The sequence below is a fragment of the Pseudophryne corroboree genome, chromosome 7, assembly GCF_028390025.1.
Source record: "Pseudophryne corroboree isolate aPseCor3 chromosome 7, aPseCor3.hap2, whole genome shotgun sequence".
Taxonomy (NCBI): domain Eukaryota; kingdom Metazoa; phylum Chordata; class Amphibia; order Anura; family Myobatrachidae; genus Pseudophryne; species Pseudophryne corroboree.
The window spans coordinates 198,663,882-198,686,850 of record NC_086450.1 but is presented as its reverse complement, the minus strand read 5'-3'; the positions used below and the strand labels follow the sequence as shown (position 1 = coordinate 198,686,850).

The window sequence follows — 22,969 nt, the reverse complement described above, 5'->3', positions numbered from 1 at the left end:
ACACAGGACGACCAGAAGAGCGGTGTTATCAGGCCTGTCAGGTGCACCATGCAGCACACTCACTTTCCGATCTTTCACTGGGGAGGAAAAGTCCATTTGGTTTGTGACAATACGAACTTCCTCTATTCTCTGCTAGGTCTCACAGTCCGGAAACTGCCCAAGAAGAGGAAAGAAACATTGGAGGAGCGGCTGCATAAAGAGCTTCCCGACTGCATTTAAAGCAAAAGTGACATTGGCATTTCCCCCATGCTTACATCTAATTGGTATCAGTGACATCACTGGGGGTATAAGCATTCATCTGCAGGAATAAGTCGCTGTGGGATAATAATGCCTATTCCAGTGGTTCCCAAACGTTCTTGAATCATGGCTCCCTAGAGTATCATAATTTTTTCACGGCACACCTAGCATAAAAGTTGTTTATTGATAAATTTGGAAAAAAAATAAAGTAAATTGTGCCTACCTGTCATCCTTAGGGTCGGCTATGTGATGGTGTACAGTTGTGCTTCCACATGTTTTACCTTTCACTTTGACCATAAATAATTTGATTTGGTCCTGGACCACCAACCCAAGGCACCCCAGCAAGAGCCTTGCAGCAGTCCAGGGTGCCCAGGCACACAGTTTGAGAACCAATTGCCTATCTTATTGGAACAGACAAAATAACATGAAGCTAAATGGAGCTTAGTAGCATATCCCACAACCTTAAGATTTTTGTATTCAGGATATAGGTTCTGTGTCACTGTGAGAAGAGCACATGGTCAGGTCACTATGTTATTAGGTATATCATGTTAGTGCATACCACAAGGGAGGTTTCCAGCACTGTGTTGCCCTCATCCCCTTCCCCTACAACACCTGCTGCTGGTGCACATGACAGAAGGGGCACATGCTTCCCAGCTCTCCTGGAGTCAGAACAAAAGTATTGATCTGTGAGACTATCTTACCTGGTAAGGTATCTGCACATTAGGGATGTATGCGATAGACTTTTACAGAGAGACTAACTAAATAGAGCAGATGCATCTTCACTTGTAGAGTAATAAAATGGAGAGAAAAAATGATAGCAAACCTGCCACTTAGGAAATTTTGCCTGTGGGAATTAAAATATGGGAAGATAAGTAATGTTAGTAGGAAAGCTTGGGTGTAGACGAGGAGACTGTGCTGAGCAAACAGGGACACGTGGCAGCTCTAAACCAATGATATTATGGAGATATAAAGTGTCATAGAAAAGCACCTCTATTCTCTATAAACTATTACATCACTAAGACAGCCATTTTGTGAGCTGAAACACCAACCATGACTGAGGTGTGAGACACCTTATTAACGTTGCTGGTTGCTGAAGAATTAATAGGTTGAATTCTCATAAACATTGGTTCATCCCACAAAAATGTCTGTAAATCAGCAAAGGGCATAATTTAAGAATACAGAGGTTTTAATAATATTAGTTGTGTTGATAAGTTAAAGAATGGGTGTATTACTGAAGAGTAGCCCAGTTCAGCAGTGGAAGGGTTACACTACAAATACATGCAGATGAACAGGCCATAAAGGGCTATGGAGAGCGGACGCGCAGCTTAGCTCCCTCCAGGCCTTGTTTGGAAGTGCAGGAGCTGGATTTGTAAACAAAGCCAGAGAACACGTTCCTGACTCGATTTTCCCCCTCACATTCCTTAATCTCTTCAGTCATTATGTAGATTTAGAACACTGATCTCCATCCTATCGCTCTTCCCTCGCCCCTCTGGCCCTTTCTTGGACTGTGATCACAACTAAACTCTTGCAAAAGAACGAAAAGATCCCTCACCCTACTAGACAAACACAAAATGTTCTTTAAAGTCAATTTGACCTTTCCAGTCCCTTGTAAAACATTTCCTCATCACTTTATTTTTGTTTTAATCTGTGTCCTATTTATTTTTTGTTCCTAGTGTCACCACCAGATCACAGTGATAGAGAGCTGGTGATGTGGATTTTGAAAGTCTCCAGTCCCCCATCATCATACTTCACCAGCTTTGTTTATTTCCCCAGCCTTGTCCTTCACACACCCCTCCCTTTCCATCCTGTACTTGGTAGGGGGCAGCAGCCTTTGATTGTGTCCGGCACACAGGTGACCTCGCTCAGCGCAATGTTAATGAGGCCCTGTCACTCTCTGCTTTGTTCCTCAGCTGACTCCATCGTAATTCAGCTATGCAGGATCCATAAGGTCCCCATCCACTAATGCGATATTGCCTGTTTTTATGTGATTGAGATGAATTGCTGAGACGGATTGCATGAAAAGTGGCACATTGCATGTCCTTTTCGTGCGATTGCGATGCGAGGCGTGCTCCCGTGTATCTCCCATCGCAATCGCAGATCACACGTGCTGCATGTTATATTTATCTCAATCACACAGAAATAGGTTTAATAACGTTAGATTGCATGAGATAAATCACATGTAAAAAATAAACTCAAGTAGCAAATCGCAATAGCAGGGCTCCCGGGAAGCTCCCAGCCAGATTGCAGGTAAAATGGATCCAACTCATTGCTGAGATAAAACTCCCTAGTGGATGGGGCCTTTACACAAACCCAGCATTGCAAGAATAATACAAGAGTGCAATGCCAACAGAACAGTAAATGTGACCTTTTAAAACTGTTCTGTAATGTCACAATAAAAGTATACAATAAATCTCTGTCCTTAATGGAGAACCCCATTCAAATTGGACTTTTCCCCATTAGGAATCCTTTGCTCCATAGAGAAGTAATTAACTCTACATGAGAAATGTATGTCTCTATACATGTACTTTTTAATAGCAGTTATGTAATTTATAAGAGTGGGGGTGAGCCAGGCTGTTTCCAAGTCGGGGAAGGAATAATGGGGTAAATGTATGAAGCAGTGATAAGAGAGGAGAAATGCGCCAGCGGAGACGTTGCCCATGTCAACCAATCAGCATTGAAGTAACATTTATAATTTGCATACTATAAAATGATACAGAGCAGCTGATTGGTTGTCATGGGCAGCTTCTCCGCTGGCTCACTTCTCCTCTCTTATCACTGCTTTATACATTTACACGGCTGTTTCCACGTTGGAGGAGCCATTTTGTTTCTCGAGTATTTAGGATCAAGTTCATGGCAATCTACATGGGGGATGAAAGTATGATTTGCACCTCCTCCAAACGGAAAGACACAAATCACTCCCTCATTGTTATATTTCTGCTTACTAATTATACTTACACCAAGTTACATTTTTATGAACATGATAAAAAAAGCAACAAGTGGAGATAGTGTCTGGGTTCCTATTTTATCCGTGATGGGATAATCAGCAGAAAGCTAAGCAGTGATGTAAGGTAATATTATCTCTGTCCGCACTGGGCATCCGAAGCAGGCTGCGCAGAGGTTGGTCTCGTGATATACTGAGAGGCAGTGACAAATGAGTTAAGGAAGTAAAACATGAAGAGATTAGATGATCTGGTCACGGAGCCTGCCTAGTCCCAGAACAACCAAATGTATCAAATATGACTATTTTGGTTGTGCCCAAGTTGGCAACAGATCTGGTTTCTGCAATCTATTTTAAACGAATGGATCAGATAGTGGCTATTCAGTGTACTCTAGAACATACTGTCAAATTGCCAGTTTCAGATTTTAATTGTAATATCATTATCAACCCAACAGTCTAGAAATACACTAATAAATCCAAGTCTCCATAATATCATCTCCACCAATCCACTGCGATAGAAGACCCCACAATAGGCTCCCTGGCGACTACCTCATAGGAGAAACAGTGACATCTAGTGAACAGAATTGAAATTGCAGCAACAGCTATGTATCTTGAGAGAGGACAAGTGCTTATTATATCTAAAATCAATCAAGTTACTTTTATGAAATTATTTTTACATGAGTTTTTTTTTTTTTTTTTTTTGCCTTTACTGACAGCTCTACATTCCGCCATGCAATGTCTTCAATATATGACACTACACACCAAAAACTTAGTGAGCAAGTTGCGTCAATTACACAACTATATGAAATAAAGTTAATTATGACAAAATGAGGGAGATTATTTTTAGTTAAAATGTACCTTAGTTCTTGCATATTGAGGCGTTTAGAGCATATAGTTGTTTGATGTCCCCCACTGGGAAGGGGGAAATGTCCCATTAGTGGGAAGCTGAGTACACTCAACGATTATAAATATGTTCCTGTGTAAATATAATGTGCCCTGCAGTGCTATATGTTAATGTCAGGGGATCCGGTCTGAAGATCGACAGTATCTAGGTAGACAATGTTTAGGTCGACCACTATAGGTCGACATGGATGGAAGGTCGACAGGGTTTCTAGGTCGACAGGTCTAAAGGTCGACATGAGTTTTTAACATTTTTTTCTTTTTTTTTCTTTTTTCATACTTAACGATCCACGTGGACTACGATTGGAACGGTAATCTGTGCCGAGCGAAGCGGTAGCGGAGCGAAGGCACCATGCCCGAAGCATGGCGAGGTCTCTGCCCTCGCCTTGTTCCCGGGGATATCTCCAGTGCGCACGCGCAAATCACTTGGAAGTGGCCACGGCGGCCATTTTCCAAGTGATTTGTGTCTGCACTGCAGGGATGCCTCCGTGGGACTTCGGAGGGGTGTCACAATCCTGACTGTAATTCTCATATTTGGTGACTTACCCCTGCTTTCTGTCCTGGATCCTGTGTCTTTTCACTCACGGAGTTAAACAGCTTGTCAGCACTGAGTTTCCCGAGTTCTCTGCCTGAGAGGTAATCAGCTCCACCTGTGGTGATCTCCTGTGTGAGGCTGAATTCAGTAATCTAAAAGCAAGCATCCTGTGTTTTGCAGAAGTCCAGGCTTCAGTGTTCTCTTGGCCTGCTAGGCCTCATTCTACATCACAGCCTTGGCTAGAGTAGTCACATGACAGTGACATCACCTAATCCTGCCCACCAATCATCAAGGACCAGGAAGTATAAATCAGGAGGCTGAGTTGGAATCTGGGCCAGTTCCTCGTGTCACATACAGCCTTGTGAGAGTCTTTATGCTGAGCTCCCTTAAGGTAACCATTGTACCTAAGTTCCTGTGGAAACTCTGTTCCCTTGTTCCTGTATGGTTACTTGTGTGTTGCCATTTGATTTCACCATTTCCCTGAGTCTCAATGTAAAGGCACAGCTGCAATGTTTCGTCTTAAAGGCACAGTACTGAATTCCATGTTCTCCACTGAAAACCACAGCTGTCGTGTTTCAGTTTTACTACTGTTGTAGTTGGGATCTCCAGAGCTCAGTACTTCCGTGCTTCCAACACCTCCGTGCTTCCAGCATCTCCGTGACTCAGCACCTCTGTGCCTCAGTACCTCCGTGCTTCCAGCACCTCCGTGACTCAGCATCTCCGTGCCTCAGCACCTCAGTACCTCCGTGCCTCAGGACCTCCGTGCCTCCGTGCCTCAGTACCTCCGTGCTTCCAGCACCTCCGTGCCTCCGTGCTTCCAGCACCTCCGTGACTCAGCATCTCCGTGCCTCAGCACCTCCGTGCCTCAGTACCTCCGTGCTTCCAGCACCTCCGTGCCTCCGTGCTTCCAGCATCTCCGTGACTCAGCATCTCCGTGCCTCAGCACCTCCGTGCCTCCGTGCCTCAGCACCTCCGTGCCTCAGTACCTCCGTGCTTCCAGCACCTCCGTGCCTCAGCACCCCAGTGTCTCTACGCACTCCAGTGTCTCTACGCACCCCAGTGTCTTCACGCACCTCAGTGTCTCTACGCACCCCAGTGTCTTCACGCACCTCAGTGTCTCTACGCACCTCAGTGCCTCTACGCACCTCAGTGCCTCTACGCACCTCAGTGCCTCTACGCACCTCAGTGTCTCCAAGTACCTCAGTGTCTCCAAGTACCTCAGTGTCTCCAAGTACCTCAGTGTCTCCAAGCACCTCAGTGTCTCCAAGCACCTCAGTGTCTCCAAGCACCTCAGTGTCTCCAAGCACCTCAGTGTCCCCAAGCACCCCGTGCCCTTTAGCACAGTTGTACCTGTTATTCTTCACTGATTCATCAGCGCCTTTCCAGTTCTGTCTTTCAGGAGACCTTCAGCGCCCACACGTGCTTCCTGTCTGCCGACCTCATCCTGCATGAGGAGAACTTGGATTCGGCCATCTCTGCCGCGGTTCCTCTTCCCAGTCACCGGAAGAGACCCCGAGTCCACAACACTTCCAAAACCAGGTCAGTGGTGGTATTCGTGTAGTCCTCCAGTCGCCCGCGCAGACTTCGCTAGCACCGGGTTCACAAAAACCTTAGTCATGACAGTAGGAACTGGCCACATGGACCCGGCCGAAAGTGTTAGTCTGACGCATGACCTCCTAAGCAATATTGCAGGACGCTTGGAAGGTCTGGAGTCGACTCAGCATCAATTGGCACAGTGTCTGCAGCGGAATTCTTTCTCCAGAGATTCTCTGACCTTCTGCTCTAAGACTCCTGACCAACTGCAGATATTCTACCAGATGTTATTACAGTTACAAGAACTTTTGCCTAGTATTCTCTCTGTAATGCCTGATCTCCTCAGGAATACTACCAACGTTGTTGATCCTGTTTTGTCCCAACCAGTTAATAGAGTCTCTTCCTCTGTGCAAGGAAAAGTTGTTCATCAGAGCTATCCACGGCCCAAGCTCTCTGAAGCTGAACGTCAGCGGCGTAGGGAGCTACACCTCTGTCTTTACTGTGGAAATTCCGGTCATTTTGTTAAAGACTGCATTCTTCGCAAGCCAGGGAATGGTGACAAATCGCAGTATCACAGTGCTCATGTCTACAAGTCATCCACAGTAGCCGATCCTGCTACTGCTGACGGGGGTATCAAGATGGCTACTCGGAAAGAGACTCAAATTTATGACTGGGGTCCGGTGATTAAAAGACCTTATCCCAAGTTGGGTGTCCAGAGAAGAATATTCAAGCCATTTAGAGTCACAGAGGAGTCAGAGTGTCCAGCCCCAGGAGGGGCGTCTTCAGAGTGTCCAGCCCCAGGAGGGGCGTCTTCAGAGTGTCCAGCCCCAGGAGGGGCGTCTTCAGAGTGTCCAGCCCCAGGAGGGGCGTCTTCAGAGTGTCCAGCCCCAGGAGGGGCGTCTTCAGAGTGTCCAGCCCCAGGAGGGGCGTCTTCAGAGTGTCCAGCCCCAGGAGGGGCGTCTTCAGAGTGTCCAGCCCCAGGAGGGGCGTCTTCAGAGTGTCCAGCCCCAGGAGGGGCGTCTTCAGAGTGTCTAGCCCCAGGAGGGGCGTCTTCAGAGTGTCTAGCCCCAGGAGGGGCGTCTTCAAAGTGTCTAGCCCCAGGAGGGGCGTCTTCAGAGTGTCTAGCCCCAGGAAGGGCGTCTTCAAAGTGTCTAGCCCCAGGAGGGGCGTCTTCAGAGTGTCTAGCCCCAGGAGGGGCGTCTTCAGAGTGTCCAGCCCCAGGGGGGGCGTCCGTGTCTTCAGCCCCAGGGGGGGCGTCTTCAGAGTGTCCAGCCCCAAGAAGGGGTTCTTCAGAGTGTCCAGCCCCAAGAAGGGGTTCTTCAGAGCGTCCAGCCCCAGTGAGGGGTTCAGAGCGTCCAGCCCCAGTGAGGGGTTCAGAGCGTCCAGCCCCAGTGAGGGGTTCAGAGCGTCCAGCCCCAGGAGGGGGTTCTTCAGAGGGCACAGCCCCAGGAGGGGGTTCTTCAGAGGGTCCAGCCCCAGGAGGGGGTTCCGAGGGTACAGCCCCAGGAAGGGGATCCGAGGGTCCAGAGCCAGAGGGTCTACAGAGTGCTGCCCAGCCAGAGGGTCTACAGAGTGCTGCCCAGCCAGAGGGTCTACAGAGTGCTGCCCAGCCAGAGGGTCTACAGAGTGCTGCCCAGCCAGAGGGTCTACAGAGTGCTGCCCAGCCAGAGAGCCTTCAGAGCGCTGCCCAGCCAGAGAGCCTTCAGAGCGCTGCCCAGCCAGAGAGCCTTCAGAGCGCTGCCCAGCCAGAGAGCCTTCAGAGCGCTGCCCAGCCAGAGAGCCTTCAGAGCGCTGCCCAGCCAGAGAGCCTTCAGAGCGCTGCCCAGCCAGAGAGCCTTCAGAGCGCTGCCCAGCCAGAGAGCCTTCAGAGCGCTGCCCAGCCAGAGAGCCTTCAGAGCGCAGCCCAGCCCCGTGAAGAGAGGGCTCTTGCCTCAGCCCAGCCCCGTGAAGTGGGGGCTCTTGCCTCAGCCCAGCCCCGTGAAGTGGGGGCTCTTGCCTCAGCCCAGCCCCGTGAAGTGGGGGCTCTTGCCTCAGCCCAGCCCCGTGAAGTGGGGGCTCTTGCCTCAGCCCAGCCCCGTGAAGTGGGGGCTCCTGCCTTGGTTCAGCCCCGTGAAGAAAGGACTCAGTCCGTCCCGGTTCCAGCCGGTCCAGCAATACTCCAGGCCCAGCCTGGTCAGTCCGTCCCGGTTCCAGCCGGTCCAGCAATACTCCAGGCCCAGCTTGGCCAGTCCGTTCCGGTTCCAGCCGGTCCAGCAATACTCCAGGCTCCGCCTGGTCAGTTCGTTCCGGTTCCAGCCGGTCCAGTGTTACTCCAGGACCAGCCTGGTCAGTCTCCTTTGGTTCCAGCCAATTCAAGCATCCCCGGATCCAATCCAGTCCTACTCGTCCAGTCAAAGATTTCTCCAGTTTCAGCCTCTAAGCTTTCGTCTGATGGTTTACCACCTATTTACTTCGATGGAGATTTACTGCAATATGCCGCTTTGGTTGAACAATTTCTGTCTCGGATGGAGTCTGATCCTTCAGGTGCAGTAACTCCTTCCAACGTTACTCGATATCTGTTCCTGGCATTCAGAGGAAGAGCTTTGGAGTGGGCCAACATGCTTTTTGAGAGTAATGATCCTGTGTTCCATGACTTACAGAATTTTAGTAATGCTGTGGTTAAAGAATTTGGTCCTAAACCTATGGAATCTGACTCGGTAAAGAAATCAGGCTCTAAAGGGAATGCAGAAGGAAGTTTGTGCTGTCCTCCCAGGGATAATCTAAGAATCTCCTTCAGTAAGAATCCGACCATTAAAATTGCTCATGTTGGAGTCTCTCCTAGCCCAGAGAATTTAAATCTCCAGTGCACCTCATTTTCATCTGCAAACTGTGTATCTATGGGAGATTCATATCTTCCATTAGACTTGGACTCAGACTCTGAATTTGATCCAGTCCATGATGCTACTCCTTTCTTGGGAGCCCCCATGTTTTCTAAGGAAGGTTTTTCTTTACAGGAGATCCCGCGGTCCTTGGTCAAAACCAAACGTTCCCATAAGAAGAAGAGGCATCAACGAAGGTCCTAAATTCTTCTGTATGAATTTCTCAAGTTCCCCTAAGATTAGATGGGTGTCCGGAGTCCACCCTCGAAGAGGGGGATACTGTCACAATCCTGACTGTAATTCTCATATTTGGTGACTTACCCCTGCTTTCTGTCCTGGATCCTGTGTCTTTTCACTCACGGAGTTAAACAGCTTGTCAGCACTGAGTTTCCTGAGTTCTCTGCCTGAGAGGTAATCAGCTCCACCTGTGGTGATCTCCTGTGTGAGGCTGAATTCAGTAATCTAAAAGCAAGCATCCTGTGTTTTGCAGAAGTCCAGGCTTCAGTGTTCTCTTGGCCTGCTAGGCCTCATTCTACATCACAGCCTTGGCTAGAGTAGTCACATGACAGTGACATCACCTAATCCTGCCCACCAATCATCAAGGACCAGGAAGTATAAATCAGGAGGCTGAGTTGGAATCTGGGCCAGTTCCTCGTGTCACATACAGCCTTGTGAGAGTCTTTATGCTGAGCTCCCTTAAGGTAACCATTGTACCTAAGTTCCTGTGGAAACTCTGTTCCCTTGTTCCTGTATGGTTACTTGTGTGTTGCCATTTGATTTCACCATTTCCCTGAGTCTCAATGTAAAGGCACAGCTGCAATGTTTCGTCTTAAAGGCACAGTACTGAATTCCATGTTCTCCACTGAAAACCACAGCTGTCGTGTTTCAGTTTTACTACTGTTGTAGTTGGGATCTCCAGAGCTCAGTACTTCCGTGCTTCCAACACCTCCGTGCCTCCGTGCTTCCAGCATCTCCGTGACTCAGCACCTCTGTGCCTCAGTACCTCCGTGCTTCCAGCACCTCCGTGACTCAGCATCTCCGTGCCTCAGCACCTCAGTACCTCCGTGCCTCAGGACCTCCGTGCCTCCGTGCCTCAGTACCTCCGTGCTTCCAGCACCTCCGTGCCTCCGTGCTTCCAGCACCTCCGTGACTCAGCATCTCCGTGCCTCAGCACCTCCGTGCCTCAGTACCTCCGTGCTTCCAGCACCTCCGTGCCTCCGTGCTTCCAGCATCTCCGTGACTCAGCATCTCCGTGCCTCAGCACCTCCGTGCCTCCGTGCCTCAGCACCTCCGTGCCTCAGTACCTCCGTGCTTCCAGCACCTCCGTGCCTCCGTGCCTCAGCACCCCAGTGTCTCTACGCACTCCAGTGTCTCTACGCACCCCAGTGTCTTCACGCACCTCAGTGTCTCTACGCACCCCAGTGTCTTCACGCACCTCAGTGTCTCTACGCACCTCAGTGCCTCTACGCACCTCAGTGCCTCTACGCACCTCAGTGCCTCTACGCACCTCAGTGCCTCTACGCACCTCAGTGTCTCCAAGTACCTCAGTGTCTCCAAGTACCTCAGTGTCTCCAAGCACCTCAGTGTCTCCAAGCACCTCAGTGTCTCCAAGCACCTCAGTGTCTCCAAGCACCTCAGTGTCCCCAAGCACCCCGTGCCCTTTAGCACAGTTGTACCTGTTATTCTTCACTGATTCATCAGCGCCTTTCCAGTTCTGACTTTCAGGAGACCTTCAGCGCCCACACGTGCTTCCTGTCTGCCGACCTCATCCTGCATGAGGAGAACTTGGATTCGGCCATCTCTGCCGCGGTTCCTCTTCCCAGTCACCGGAAGAGACCCCGAGTCCACAACACTTCCAAAACCAGGTCAGTGGTGGTATTCGTGTAGTCCTCCAGTCGCCCGCGCAGACTTCGCTAGCACCGGGTTCACAAAAACCTTAGTCATGACAAGGGGTAAGTATAATATATGGGTACAGGGTGTACGGTGTGGGCGCCCCTGGACCCAGGGGCCCATGTGCACAGCACACACATACCCTCCAACATTTTACACGTAAAAACCGATACAAATTAGGAAAGGGGCATGGTCATGGGAAAAGGGATGTGGCCACCCCCACTTTCCTATACTTTCAATGGAAATTTGGCGAGTCAAAAATCGGTACAAAGCCCTTTTTGGCCGGGACAGACCATTAAAACGGTACTGTATCGGCCAAAAAGGTACAGTTGGAGGGTATGCACACACTGTACCCATTATAGAAACGCCTATGCTGACAACCCACAGCAGATCAAATGTGTCCATCATGGATTGTGGATGAACAACTTAAATGAACGAAACACATCATGTTGCTCTGCTGTAAATCCTAGCACTTTGGCTGGAAAGACATGGTGGTACCTGTAGTCCCACAGCAAATGGAGAATTACAAGTTAAATCTATTTCATAGTCTTTCTTTTACTGTATAACACTATATTGCAATGAGATGCAGTAATTGATAGACAACATATAATACAGTAATAGATCAGAACACAAGTCCCATAGATATATATGCTAATTAAGAGGGGGAAAAAAAACACAAATATTTATTTTCTATTCTGACTCTCCATCCTTCAGAACACTGATGGCCCCTTCATTACATTACTGAGGTTTTAGCCAGAGGGTAAATATATAGGCATTCCTAAGGACTGGTCAGGTAACATCTCGATTGGTTCCCTATCATTTAAGCCACAGGACCCAGTTCGATTACATGTACTACACCAAATTCAGATTTTTCACTAATTAAGAATAAAATTGGAACTCAAAATCACTTAAGTAGTGTGTGCATTATGTGGGGAACCACAGTAGTCTCCAATCGGATTAGGAAGTTTTTCTAGCGAAGGGAGGTTTGAAGGAGAAATATATATATTTGTATTCTGGAAATAATAAGAATTTACTTACCGATAATTCTATTTCTCGGAGTCCGTAGTGGATGCTGGGGTTCCTGAAAGGACCATGGGGAATAGCGGCTCCGCAGGAGACAGGGCACAAAAAGTAAAGCTTTCCGATCAGGTGGTGTGCACTGGCTCCTCCCCCTATGACCCTCCTCCAAGCCTCAGTTAGGTACTGTGCCCGGACGAGCGTACACAATAAGGGAGGAATTTTGAATCCCGGGTAAGACTCATACCAGCCACACCAATCACACCGTACAACTTGTGATCAAACCCAGTTAACAGTATGATAACAGAGGAGCCTCTGAAAGATGGCTTCCTAAACAATAACCCGAATTAGTTAACAATAACTATGTACAATTATTGCAGATAATCCGCACTTGGGATGGGCGCCCAGCATCCACTACGGACTCCGAGAAATAGAATTATCGGTAAGTAAATTCTTATTTTCTCTATCGTCCTAGTGGATGCTGGGGTTCCTGAAAGGACCATGGGGATTATACCAAAGCTCCCAAACGGGCGGGAGAGTGCGGATGACTCTGTAGCACCGAATGAGAGAACTCCAGGTCCTCCTTAGCCAGAGTATCAAATTTGTAAAATTTTACAAACGTGTTCTCCCCTGACCACGTAGCTGCTCGGCAAAGTTGTAATGCCGAGACCCCTCGGGCAGCCGCCCAAGATGAGCCCACCTTCCTTGTGGAGTGGGCCTTTACAGATTTAGGCTGTGGCAGGCCTGCCACAGAATGTGCAAGTTGGATTGTGCTACAGATCCAACGAGCAATCGTCTGCTTAGACGCAGGAGCACCCATCTTGTTGGGTGCATACAATATAAACAACGAGTCAGATTTTCTGACTCCAGCTGTCCTTGCAATATATATTTTTAATGCTCTGACAACGTCCAGTAACTTGGAGTCCTCCAAGTCACTTGTAGCCGCAGGCACTACAATAGGCTGGTTCAGATGAAATGCTGACACCACCTTAGGGAGAAAATGCGGACGAGTCCGCAGTTCTGCCCTGTCCGAATGGAAAATCAGATATGGGCTTTTGTAAGATAAAGCTGCCAGTTCTGACACTCTCCTGGCCGAAGCCAGGGCTAGTAACATGGTCACTTTCCATGTGAGATATTTTAAATCCACCTTTTTTAGTGGTTCAAACCAATGAGATTTTAGAAATTCCAAAACCACATTGAGATCCCACGGTGCCACTGGAGGCACCACAGGAGGCTGTATATGCAGCACTCCCTTAACAAAAGTCTGGACTTCAGGAACTGAAGCCAATTCTTTTTGAAAGAAAATCGACAGGGCCGAAATTTGAACCTTAATAGATCCCAATTTGAGACCCATAGACAATCCTGATTGCAGGAAATGTAGGAATCGACCCAGTTGAAATTCCTCCGTCGGAGCACTCCGATCCTCGCACCACGCAACATATCTTCGCCAAATGCGGTGATAGTGTTGCACGGTTACTTCCTTCCTTGCTTTAATCAAAGTAGGAATGACTTCTTCCGGCATGCCTTTTTCCTTTAGGATCCGGCGTTCAACCGCCATGCCGTCAAACGCAGCCGCGGTAAGTCTTGAAACAGACAGGGACCCTGCTGAAGCAAGTCCCTCCTTAGAGGTAGAGGCCACGGATCTTCCGTGATCATCTCTTGAAGTTCCGGGTACCAAGTCCTTCTTGGCCAATCCGGAACCACTAGTATCGTTCTTACGCCTCTTTGCCGTATAATTCTCAATACTTTTGGTATGAGAGGCAGAGGAGGAAACACATACACCGACTGGTACACCCAAGGCGTTACCAGCGCGTCCACAGCTATTGCCTGCGGATCTCTTGACCTGGCGCAATACCTGTCCAGTTTTTTGTTGAGGCGAGACGCCATCATGTCCACCATTGGTCTTTACCAACGGGTTACCAGCATGTGGAAGACTTCCGGATGAAGTCCCCACTCTCCCGGGTGAAGGTCGTGTCTGCTGAGGAAGTCTGCTTCCCAGTTGTCCACTCCCGGGATGAACACTGCTGACAGTGCTATCACATGATTCTCTGCCCAGCGAAGAATCCTTGCAGCTTCTGCCATTGCACTCCTGCTTCTTGTGCCGCCCTGTCTGTTTACATGGGCGACTGCCGTGATGTTGTCCGACTGGATCAACACCGGTTTTCCTTGAAGCAGAGGTTCTGCCTGGCTTAGAGCATTGTAGATTGCTCTTAGTTCCAGAATGTTTATGTGAAGAGACGTTTCCAGGCTCGTCCACACTCCCTGGAAGTTTCTTCCTTGTGTGACTGCTCCCCAGCCTCTCAGGCTGGCGTCCGTGGTCACCAGGATCCAATCCTGTATGCCGAATCTGCGGCCCTCCAATAGATGAGCACTCTGCAACCACCACAGAAGAGATACCCTTGTCCTTGGAGACAGGGTTATCCGCTGGTGCATCTGAAGATGCGACCCTGACCATTTGTCCAACAGATCCCTCTGGAAAATTCGTGCATGGAATCTGCCGAATGGAATTGCTTCGTAAGAAGCCACCATTTTTCCCAGGACTCTTGTGCATTGATGTACAGACACCTTTCCTGGTTTTAGGAGGTTCCTGACAAGCTCGGATAACTCCTTGGCTTTTTCCTCCGGGAGAAAAACCTTTTTTCTGAACCGTGTCCAGAATCATCCCTAGGAACAGCAGACGAGTTGTCGGCATTAACTGGGATTTTGGAATATTCAGAATCCAGCCGTGCTGTTTTAGCACTTCTTGAGACAGTGCTAATCCCCTCTCTAGCTGTTCTCTGGACCTTGCCCTTATTAGGAGATCGTCCAAGTATGGGATAATTAATACGCCTTTTCTTCGAAGAAGAATCATCATCTCGGCCATTACCTTTGTAAAGACCCGAGGTGCCGTGGACAATCCGAACGGCAGCGTCTGAAACTGATAGTGACAGTTTTGTACAACGAACCTGAGGTACCCCTGGTGTGAGGGGTAAATTGGAACGTGGAGGTACGCATCCTTGATGTCCAAGGACACCATAAAGTCCCCTTCTTCCAGGTTCGCTATCACTGCTCTGAGTGACTCCATTTTGAACTTGAACTTCTTTATGTACAGGTTCAAGGACTTCAGATTTAGAATAGGTCTTACCGAGCCGTCCGGCTTCGGTACCACAAATAGAGTGGAATAATACCCCTTTCCCTGTTGTAGAAGAGGTACCTTGACTATCACCTGCTGAGAGTACAGCTTGTGAATGGCTTCCAAAACCGTCTCCCTTTCTGAGGGGGACGTTGGTAAAGCAGACTTCAGGAAACGGCGAGGCGGATCTGTCTCTAGTTCCAACCTGTACCCCTGAGATATTATCTGCAGGATCCAGGGATCTACCTGCGAGTGAGCCCACTGCGCGCTGAAATTCTTGAGACGACCGCCCACCGCCCCCGAGTCCGCTTGAGAAGCCCCAGCGTCATGCTGAGGCTTTTGTAGAAGCGGGGGAGGGCTTCTGTTCCTGGGAAGGAGCTGCCTGTTGGTGTCTCTTCCCCCTTCCTCTGCCTCGTGGCAGATATGAATATCCCTTTGCTCTCTTGTTTTTAAAGGAACGAAAGGGCTGCGGTTGAAAAGTCGGTGTCTTTTTCTGTTGGGGAGTAGCTTGAGGTAAAAAGGTGGATTTCCCGGCTGTAGCCGTGGCCACCAAATCTGATAGACCGACTCCAAATAACTCCTCCCCTTTATACGGCAAAACTTCCATATGCCGTTTTGAGTCCGCATCGCCTGACCACTGTCGCGTCCATAAACTTCTTCTGGCCGAAATGGACATAGCACTTACCCGTGATGCCAGTGTGCAGATATCCCTCTGTGCATCACGCATATAAAGAAATGCATCCTTTATTTGCTCTAAAGACAGTAAAACATTGTCCCTATCCAGGGTATCAATATTTTCAATCAGGGACTCTGACCAAGCTACTCCAGCACTGCACATCCAGGCTGTCGCTATAGCTGGTCGTAGTATAACACCTGTATGTGTGTATATACTTTTTTGGATATTTTCCATCCTCCTATCTGCTGGATCTTTAAGTGCGGCCGTCTCAGGAGAGGGTAACGCCACTTGTTTAGATAAGCGTGTGAGCGCCTTGTCCACCCTAGGAGGTGTTTCCCAGCGCGCCCTAACCTCTGACGGGAAAGGGTATAAAGCTAATAACTTCTTTGAAATTAGCATCTTTTTATCGGGGGCAACCCACGCTTCATCACATACATCATTTAGTTCTTCTGATTCAGGAAAAACTATAGGTAGTTTTTTCACACCCCACATAATACCCTGTTTAGTGGTACCTGTAGTATCAGCTAAATGTAACGCCTCCTTCATTGCCAAAATCATATAACGTGTGGCCCTACTGGAAAATACGGTTGATTTGTCACCGTCGCCACTGGAATCAGTGCCTGTGTCTGGGTCTGTGTCGACCGACTGAGGCAAAGGGCGTTTTACAGCCCCTGACGGTGTTTGAGGCGCCTGGACAGGCACTAACTGATTGTCCGGCCGTCTCATGTCGTCAAACGACTGCTTTAGCGTGTTGACACTATCCCGTAATTCCATAAATAAAGGCATCCATTCTGGTGTCGACCCCCTAGGAGGTGACATCCCCATATTTGGCAATTGCTCCGCCTCCACACCAATATCGTCCTCATACATGTCGACACACACGTACCGACACACAGCAGACACACAGGGAATGCTCTTAACGAAGACAGGACCCCACTAGCCCTTTGGGGAGACAGAGGGAGAGTTTGCCAGCACACACCAAAAGCGCTATATATGACAGGGATAGCCTTATAATAAGTGCTCCCTGTATAGCTGCTTTTATAATATAATTTTTGCCACTATTTTGCCCCCCCTCTCTTGTTTTACCCTGTTTCTGTAGTGCAGTGCAGGGGAGAGACCTGGGAGCCGTCCTGACCAGCGGAGCTGTGTAAGGAAAATGGCGCTGTGTGCTGAGGAGATAGGCCCCGCCCCTTTTCCGGCGGGCTCGTCTCCCGCTCTTTAGTGTATTCTGGCAGGGGTTAAATATCTCCATATAGCCCCCGGAGGCTATATGTGAGGTATTTTTTAGCCAAATAGGTTTTCATTTGCCTCCCAGGGCGCTCCCCTCCCAGCGCCCTGCACCCTCAGTGACTGCCGTGTGAAGTGTGCTGAGAGGAAAATGGCGCACAGCTGCAGTGCTGTGCGCTACCTTTAGAAGACTGAGGAGTCTTCTGCCGCCGATTCTGGACCTCTTCATGTTTCAGCATCTGCAAGGGGGCCGGCGGCGAGGCTCCGGTGACCATCCAGGCTGTACCTGTGATCGCTCACTGTAAAATAAAAAACCTAAGCTAAACTTTCTCTAAGCAGCTCTTTAGGAGAGCCACCTAGATTGCACCCTTCTCGGCCGGGCACAAAAATCTAACTGAGGCTTGGAGGAGGGTCATAGGGGGAGGAGCCAGTGCACACCACCTGATCGGAAAGCTTTACTTTTTGTGCCCTGTCTCCTGCGGAGCCGCTATTCCCCATGGTCCTTTCAGGAACCCCAGCATCCACTAGGACGATAGAGAAACCTATAAAAACCCTACAGATAACCTTGTCAGAACCAACTGATTATATAGTACTAAAAATGTCTTAGTATTTCAAGTCCATAAATCTGTTATAGAGGGGGATTTATGTTACCCATAATCCTTTCTCTACGTTTGTCTAAGATACAGGCAATGCAATCCCATAAGTATTCATTCATAGGGGGAATTCAATTTTTTTTTTGTGTAATGCAATTGTTTTGCCGATCGTGTGCGACTACATTAGTTATAGCCTCCACATGCACTGGGTTTAGATGCATAGAGCATTGCAATTTGAGTGCCCAAACAGCAGAGTTTTCACTGATTTCTGCCCACCACCTCAGGAGGCTGCCAGTAGAAATCACGCAGTCGCAACAGAACATTTGAACTATTGCATAGCTGCCATCGGGCGTCCATTGCTAACTGCCATTCCCCCATAGCATTTAATACATACATCACATCATAAAAATGTTTTCACAGTTTTATTCTATTTAATACAAACACAATATTTGGAACTGTTAAACATTGCGTGGTTCAAGAGATCTACAGAAATAAGATAAGACAATAGCATACTTGCCTACTTTTGAACGCTACTTTCAGGGAGATTCCGGTTGATAATAGTATGCACCATCGAGGGGGTGTGCCATGCTCCGCCCAAAGGGCGTGTCTAGCTTCACCCATGGGAGTATCCATTGCCACACAGACGTTTAAGCATATATTGTTGGTTGAATCTGTGATTTTATACTACGGCTATTAAAATCCCTTTCTCTGGTGTACAATGTGCATCTGAATGTGCAAGGGCTGGGACGCCCGCTTTTAGGGTCTTCAGATGCAATCATTGGAACCAACACTGGAACTTGCACCAGCCCTATGCTAGGTGCAGAATCTCTGTCAGAGGATAGCTTCCAATGTGCACAGTTAGTTGCCCGAAACCACGCCTGCTACACCCCAATAAAATGGCCATCAGACAGAAAATGTTTGTGAGGCGTATTTGTTGTGCCCTTAGTACAGGATCGATAGGTTAAAAACCCTATATACACACCAAGCCCCCCCCCCCCTTCCTCCTCCTGGGGTCACCCCTGGACAGGCAGGTAAGAAGCAACCCTTTACATGAGTAGAGCACACTGTGGGTTTGCAATTATGGGTTTGACAGTTCATATCTACCCCATGCAGGGAGCGGACACTGTACACACTGCAGAGTTCCATACTACTGTAGATGCCTTGCCTTCCCAGACCTTTCTGCAGCTCGTAATATCCCAGCACAGCCACAGACCAGACAAGCAGCAGGAGACACATGTACCCGCCACATCCAGTCTCTGAGTCGGATGTCCTGCAGAGTCTGGTGACCAGTAATACAGGGGAGAGTGAGGAGAGGATCGTGTAACCCTTCCTCCCCTTCCCCCCACTGTTCCCTCACTCACCGCGGCTGTGGCTTCAAGGTGCAGGTAGCCACTGTACGGAGCCTAAACATCTCCGCTGACACCCAGTACAATGTTACAGAGACACGGCATCCCCTGCCAGCGGGAGGAGCACAGTCTGGCACACGCTGCTGCAGGTGCCTCTTTTCCACACAGATAGGCTAGCTGAGGCAGGGGAGCGAACACTCAGCTCACTGGTCATGGGGAATCCGGGGGATTTTTTAAAATTCCAGGGCAGCGGGAGCCTCTTCCGTAAAGCGGAGGTCTCCCGCAGGATGCGGGAGGGTATGTAAGTATGGATAATAGGTCAACCCCAAATGGTCGAGATGGTCAAAAGGTTGTCATGGAAAAGGCAGACAGTAGAAAAGGTCAACAGGTACAAAGGGCCGACAAGGTCAAAAGGCAGACATGAAAATGGTTGACACAAATTTTTTGGGTGTCATTTTGCAGGTATCTGAGCCAAATTAGTGGAAATGTGTACCCTCGGGGGCTCGTTTTGCTCACCACGCTTCAGGCAAGTTTACTACTTCCAGTCGCCGACCACATACTGTAGATGGTAAATAATAAAAAAGTTGAAAAAAAGGAAAAATTTTTTTTATTTGTGTCGACCATATGTGTGTTGACTATTGTCGAGCACTGTCTACCTTTTGCCTGTTCACCTTTTGATCCTATCGACCCTTTGGGATCAACCTATTGACCGTCTATCTTTTTACTGTAGCTCTGTCAATCGGATACCTTACAAACATTGTACTTGAGGCCATCCTTATGCCAAAATAGATAAAATTGTATTTTATAATAATGAAAAATATACATAATTTCTGAGATTTTCTAAAGACTACAATGCTGTCAGCGCTGGTAGAGAGACTCTACAATGAGTGTGTGTATAGTTGATCATACAAGGGTTATAAAACAAATCCCACATACTACATTTACACTAATGAACTTTGGCCACCGGATATGGAGTGTTCACAGAACTGGCTCAAGTCCATATCAGTTCCTATTCTTTACACAATCTAAGAGTAGTAGCTATTATTAACTAAGACTATACAGCAAAACACCATGTGTGCGAAGAACTGCGAACCCTTCCACAGAATACTTCCCTATTGACAATGTGTCATTCATACTGAGCTCAGGTCATTAGGTGCCAGGTTCTCATTGTGAGTGAAAACTTTCTGGCGCCAGAGGAGACACCTGCTCCTGTTTTCCACCTCTTACATCTTTATAAACTTATACTAACACATATAATTAATGACCTGTTCTATATTACCACCATCATCTATACTATCCGTCACGTATAAGCAGTTATTGAATCATCTTTATATTGTCATACTAGCAATACTATTAATATCACTACTGTTATTGCTGTGCACTCCAGTCAGTGCTATTGACACAATTCCCATTTGAAATGGGCATTATATAGTTCTGGCACATGGGAGAGGTGCATGGATCTGTACCTACCTCCAACAGCAGGTCATATTTTGAGGGAAAGGAGTGAATGAATCTATTTGTTTGGACTCCACCTGCCACTGGGGATGAATGGCCTACAAACACGACACGAGGACCCTTATTACTGTACATGGATATTATTGGATAATGGGCCTAATTCAGATCTGATCGCAGCAGCAAATTTGTTAGCTAATGGGCAAAACCATGTGCACTGCAGGGGAGGCAGATATAACATGTGCAGAGAGAGTTAGATTTGGGTGTGGTGAGTTCAAACTGAAATCTAAATTGCAGTGTAAAAAGTAAAGCAGCCAGTATTTACCCTGCACAGAAACAAAATAACCCACCCAAATCTAACTCTCTCTGCAAATGTTATATCTGCCCGACCTGCAGTGCACATGGTTTTGTCCATTAGCTAACAAATTTGCTGCTGCGATCATATCTGAATTAGGCACATTATCCAGTGTTTGTGGTGAATCTGGATAAAGCCTTTTGCTGATGAGGACAAGTTTGGTTAGTTCTCCAATCATCAATCAATGATCAATCAAAGCACACTTACCCCGGCAAGCGCTCCCCTCTCTGGTGATGGCCTGCTTGCACACGCTGCAGGACTTCACCTTCTTGAAGCTCTTTATCTTGAATGTGTGACAGTTCTGCCCCTCCAGATCTTCAGGCTGTGAATGCAGGAAAAAACACATTAATAGTGACTTGGAAAAGTAAATATGTCAAAGATTTTACTCTCACTTTACCCATTTATTTAGAGTAAGCGTGTTGTCTTTAGACAAATTATTCTTCTGAGGTCACATTTGATGTGATTTACTTCGGGCCTCCATCTTACAGACGTGTGGTTTATTATACCCTGTCCTGGAGTCCTGCCTATGTTACAGTTGTTGAGAGTCTGAGACACCTTTAGGTTTTGTACTACAACTGCTTGCTCAATTTTGCCATATAAGACAATTCCTGTTAATACAGGTGGCTAGATACACAAAATGGCTGAAATAATAGCCTCACTTCACAGTAACTCAATGCTTTTCCAAGACTATATACAAAGACAAATGATTAACATGAATGTTCCCTTTTAAGGACAAATATTTCAAAGATTGCATTCAGTGTATTTTCGATACATTGTAATTACACAAATTTTAAGTAGTGCATGGACTCAAAATTTAGCTTATTGATTATCTAAGAACTAGTAACAATAATGCTACAGAATGCCCCATGCCTTATTATTGTCCCCAGTGAATGGATACATTGCATTCTTATAATTGATTCAGCCTGCAAAAGTAAAAATAGAAAAATTTATGTATAGCCTCTATTCTCTTTATAAATGCATTTAAAGATATGAGCACAGCCAAAAGTTAAAGTAGAACTCCAACCCTCTGTCACTTAGGGCCTAATTCTGAGTTGATCGTAGCAGCAAATATGTTAGCAGTTGGGCAAAACCATGGCCCTCATTCCGAGTTGTTCGCTCGTTCTTTTTCATCGCATCGCAGCGATTTTCCGCAAACTGCGCATGCGCAATGTTTGCACTGCGACTGCGCCAAGTAAATTTGCTAAGAAGTTTGGTATTTTACTCACGGCATTACGAGGTTTTTTCTTCGTTCTGGTGATCGTTGTGTGATTGACAGGAAGTGGGTGTTTCTGGGCGGAAACTGGCCGTTTTATGGGAGTGTGCGAAAAAACGCTGCCGTTTCTGGGAAAAACGCGGGAGTGGCTGGAGAAACGGGAGTGTCTGGGCGAACGCTGGGTGGGTTTGTGACGTCAAACCAGGAACGAAACTGACTGAACTGATCGCAGTGGCAGAGTAAGTGTCGAGCTACTCAGAAACTGCTTAGAAATTTCTATTCGCAATTTTGAGAATCTTTCGTTCGCAATTTTGCTAAGCTAAGATTCACTCCCAGTAGGCGGCGGCTTAGCTTGTGCAATGCTGCTAAAAGCAGCTTGTGAGCGAACAACTCGGAATGAGGGCCCATGTGCACTGCAGGGGGGACAGATATAACATGTGCAGAAAAAGTTAGACTTGGGTGGGGTGTGTTCAAACTGAAATCTAACTTGCAGTGTAAAAATAAAGCAGCCAGTATTTACCCTGCACAGAAACAAAATAACCCACCCAAATCTAACTCTCTCTGCAAATGTTATATCTGCTCCCCCTGCAGTGCACATGGTTTTGCCCAATTGCTAACAAACTTGCTGCTGCGATCAACTCAGAATTACCCCCTTAGCAGTGGCGTAAGTTCGCCCCAGTCGCCCGGAGGCATGATAAAATGTTGGTGCCCCCCTTCCCCCCCCCCCCCCCCCCACATATATGCCATATGTAGATATCTGGTACTCAGGGTGAACAGTAGCAGCGTACTCAGATGCCTTTCACAATAGTAGTATAGACATACACACACACACACACACACACACACACACACACACACACACACACACCTTTCACTTACACACAAACATGCCTTTTTAACTTAAAACACACACACCTCTTTCACTTACACAAACATGCCTTTTTCACTAACTCACATGCCTCTTTCACTTGCACACACACTTCTACTTACACACACGCCTTTTTCACTTACAGACATGCCTTTTTCACTTACACGTGCCTTTTTCACTTACACACACACACACACACCTTTTTCACTTGCACACAAC

At 47.6% G+C, this 22,969-nt stretch overlaps 1 protein-coding gene and 1 long non-coding RNA gene across 11 annotated transcripts in view; one reads left to right on the top strand and one right to left on the bottom strand.

Annotated features, from left to right (window-relative positions):
* Window positions 1–481, top strand: part of LOC134944976 (uncharacterized) — an 82,526-nt gene extending 82,045 nt beyond the window's left edge. For both annotated transcript variants that reach the window (XR_010182003.1, XR_010182002.1), the window contains one exon: window positions 137–481. This is a non-coding gene — a long non-coding RNA (uncharacterized LOC134944976). The remainder of the gene's footprint in view (window positions 1–136) is intronic.
* Window positions 1–22,969, bottom strand: part of TNS1 (tensin 1) — a 937,838-nt gene that overhangs the window by 587,981 nt on the left and 326,888 nt on the right. For all 9 annotated transcript variants that reach the window (XM_063933939.1, XM_063933936.1, XM_063933946.1 and 6 more), the window contains exon 2: window positions 20,877–20,991. In XM_063933939.1, coding sequence (XP_063790009.1) covers window positions 20,877–20,991 — 115 coding nt within the window. The remainder of the gene's footprint in view (window positions 1–20,876; window positions 20,992–22,969) is intronic.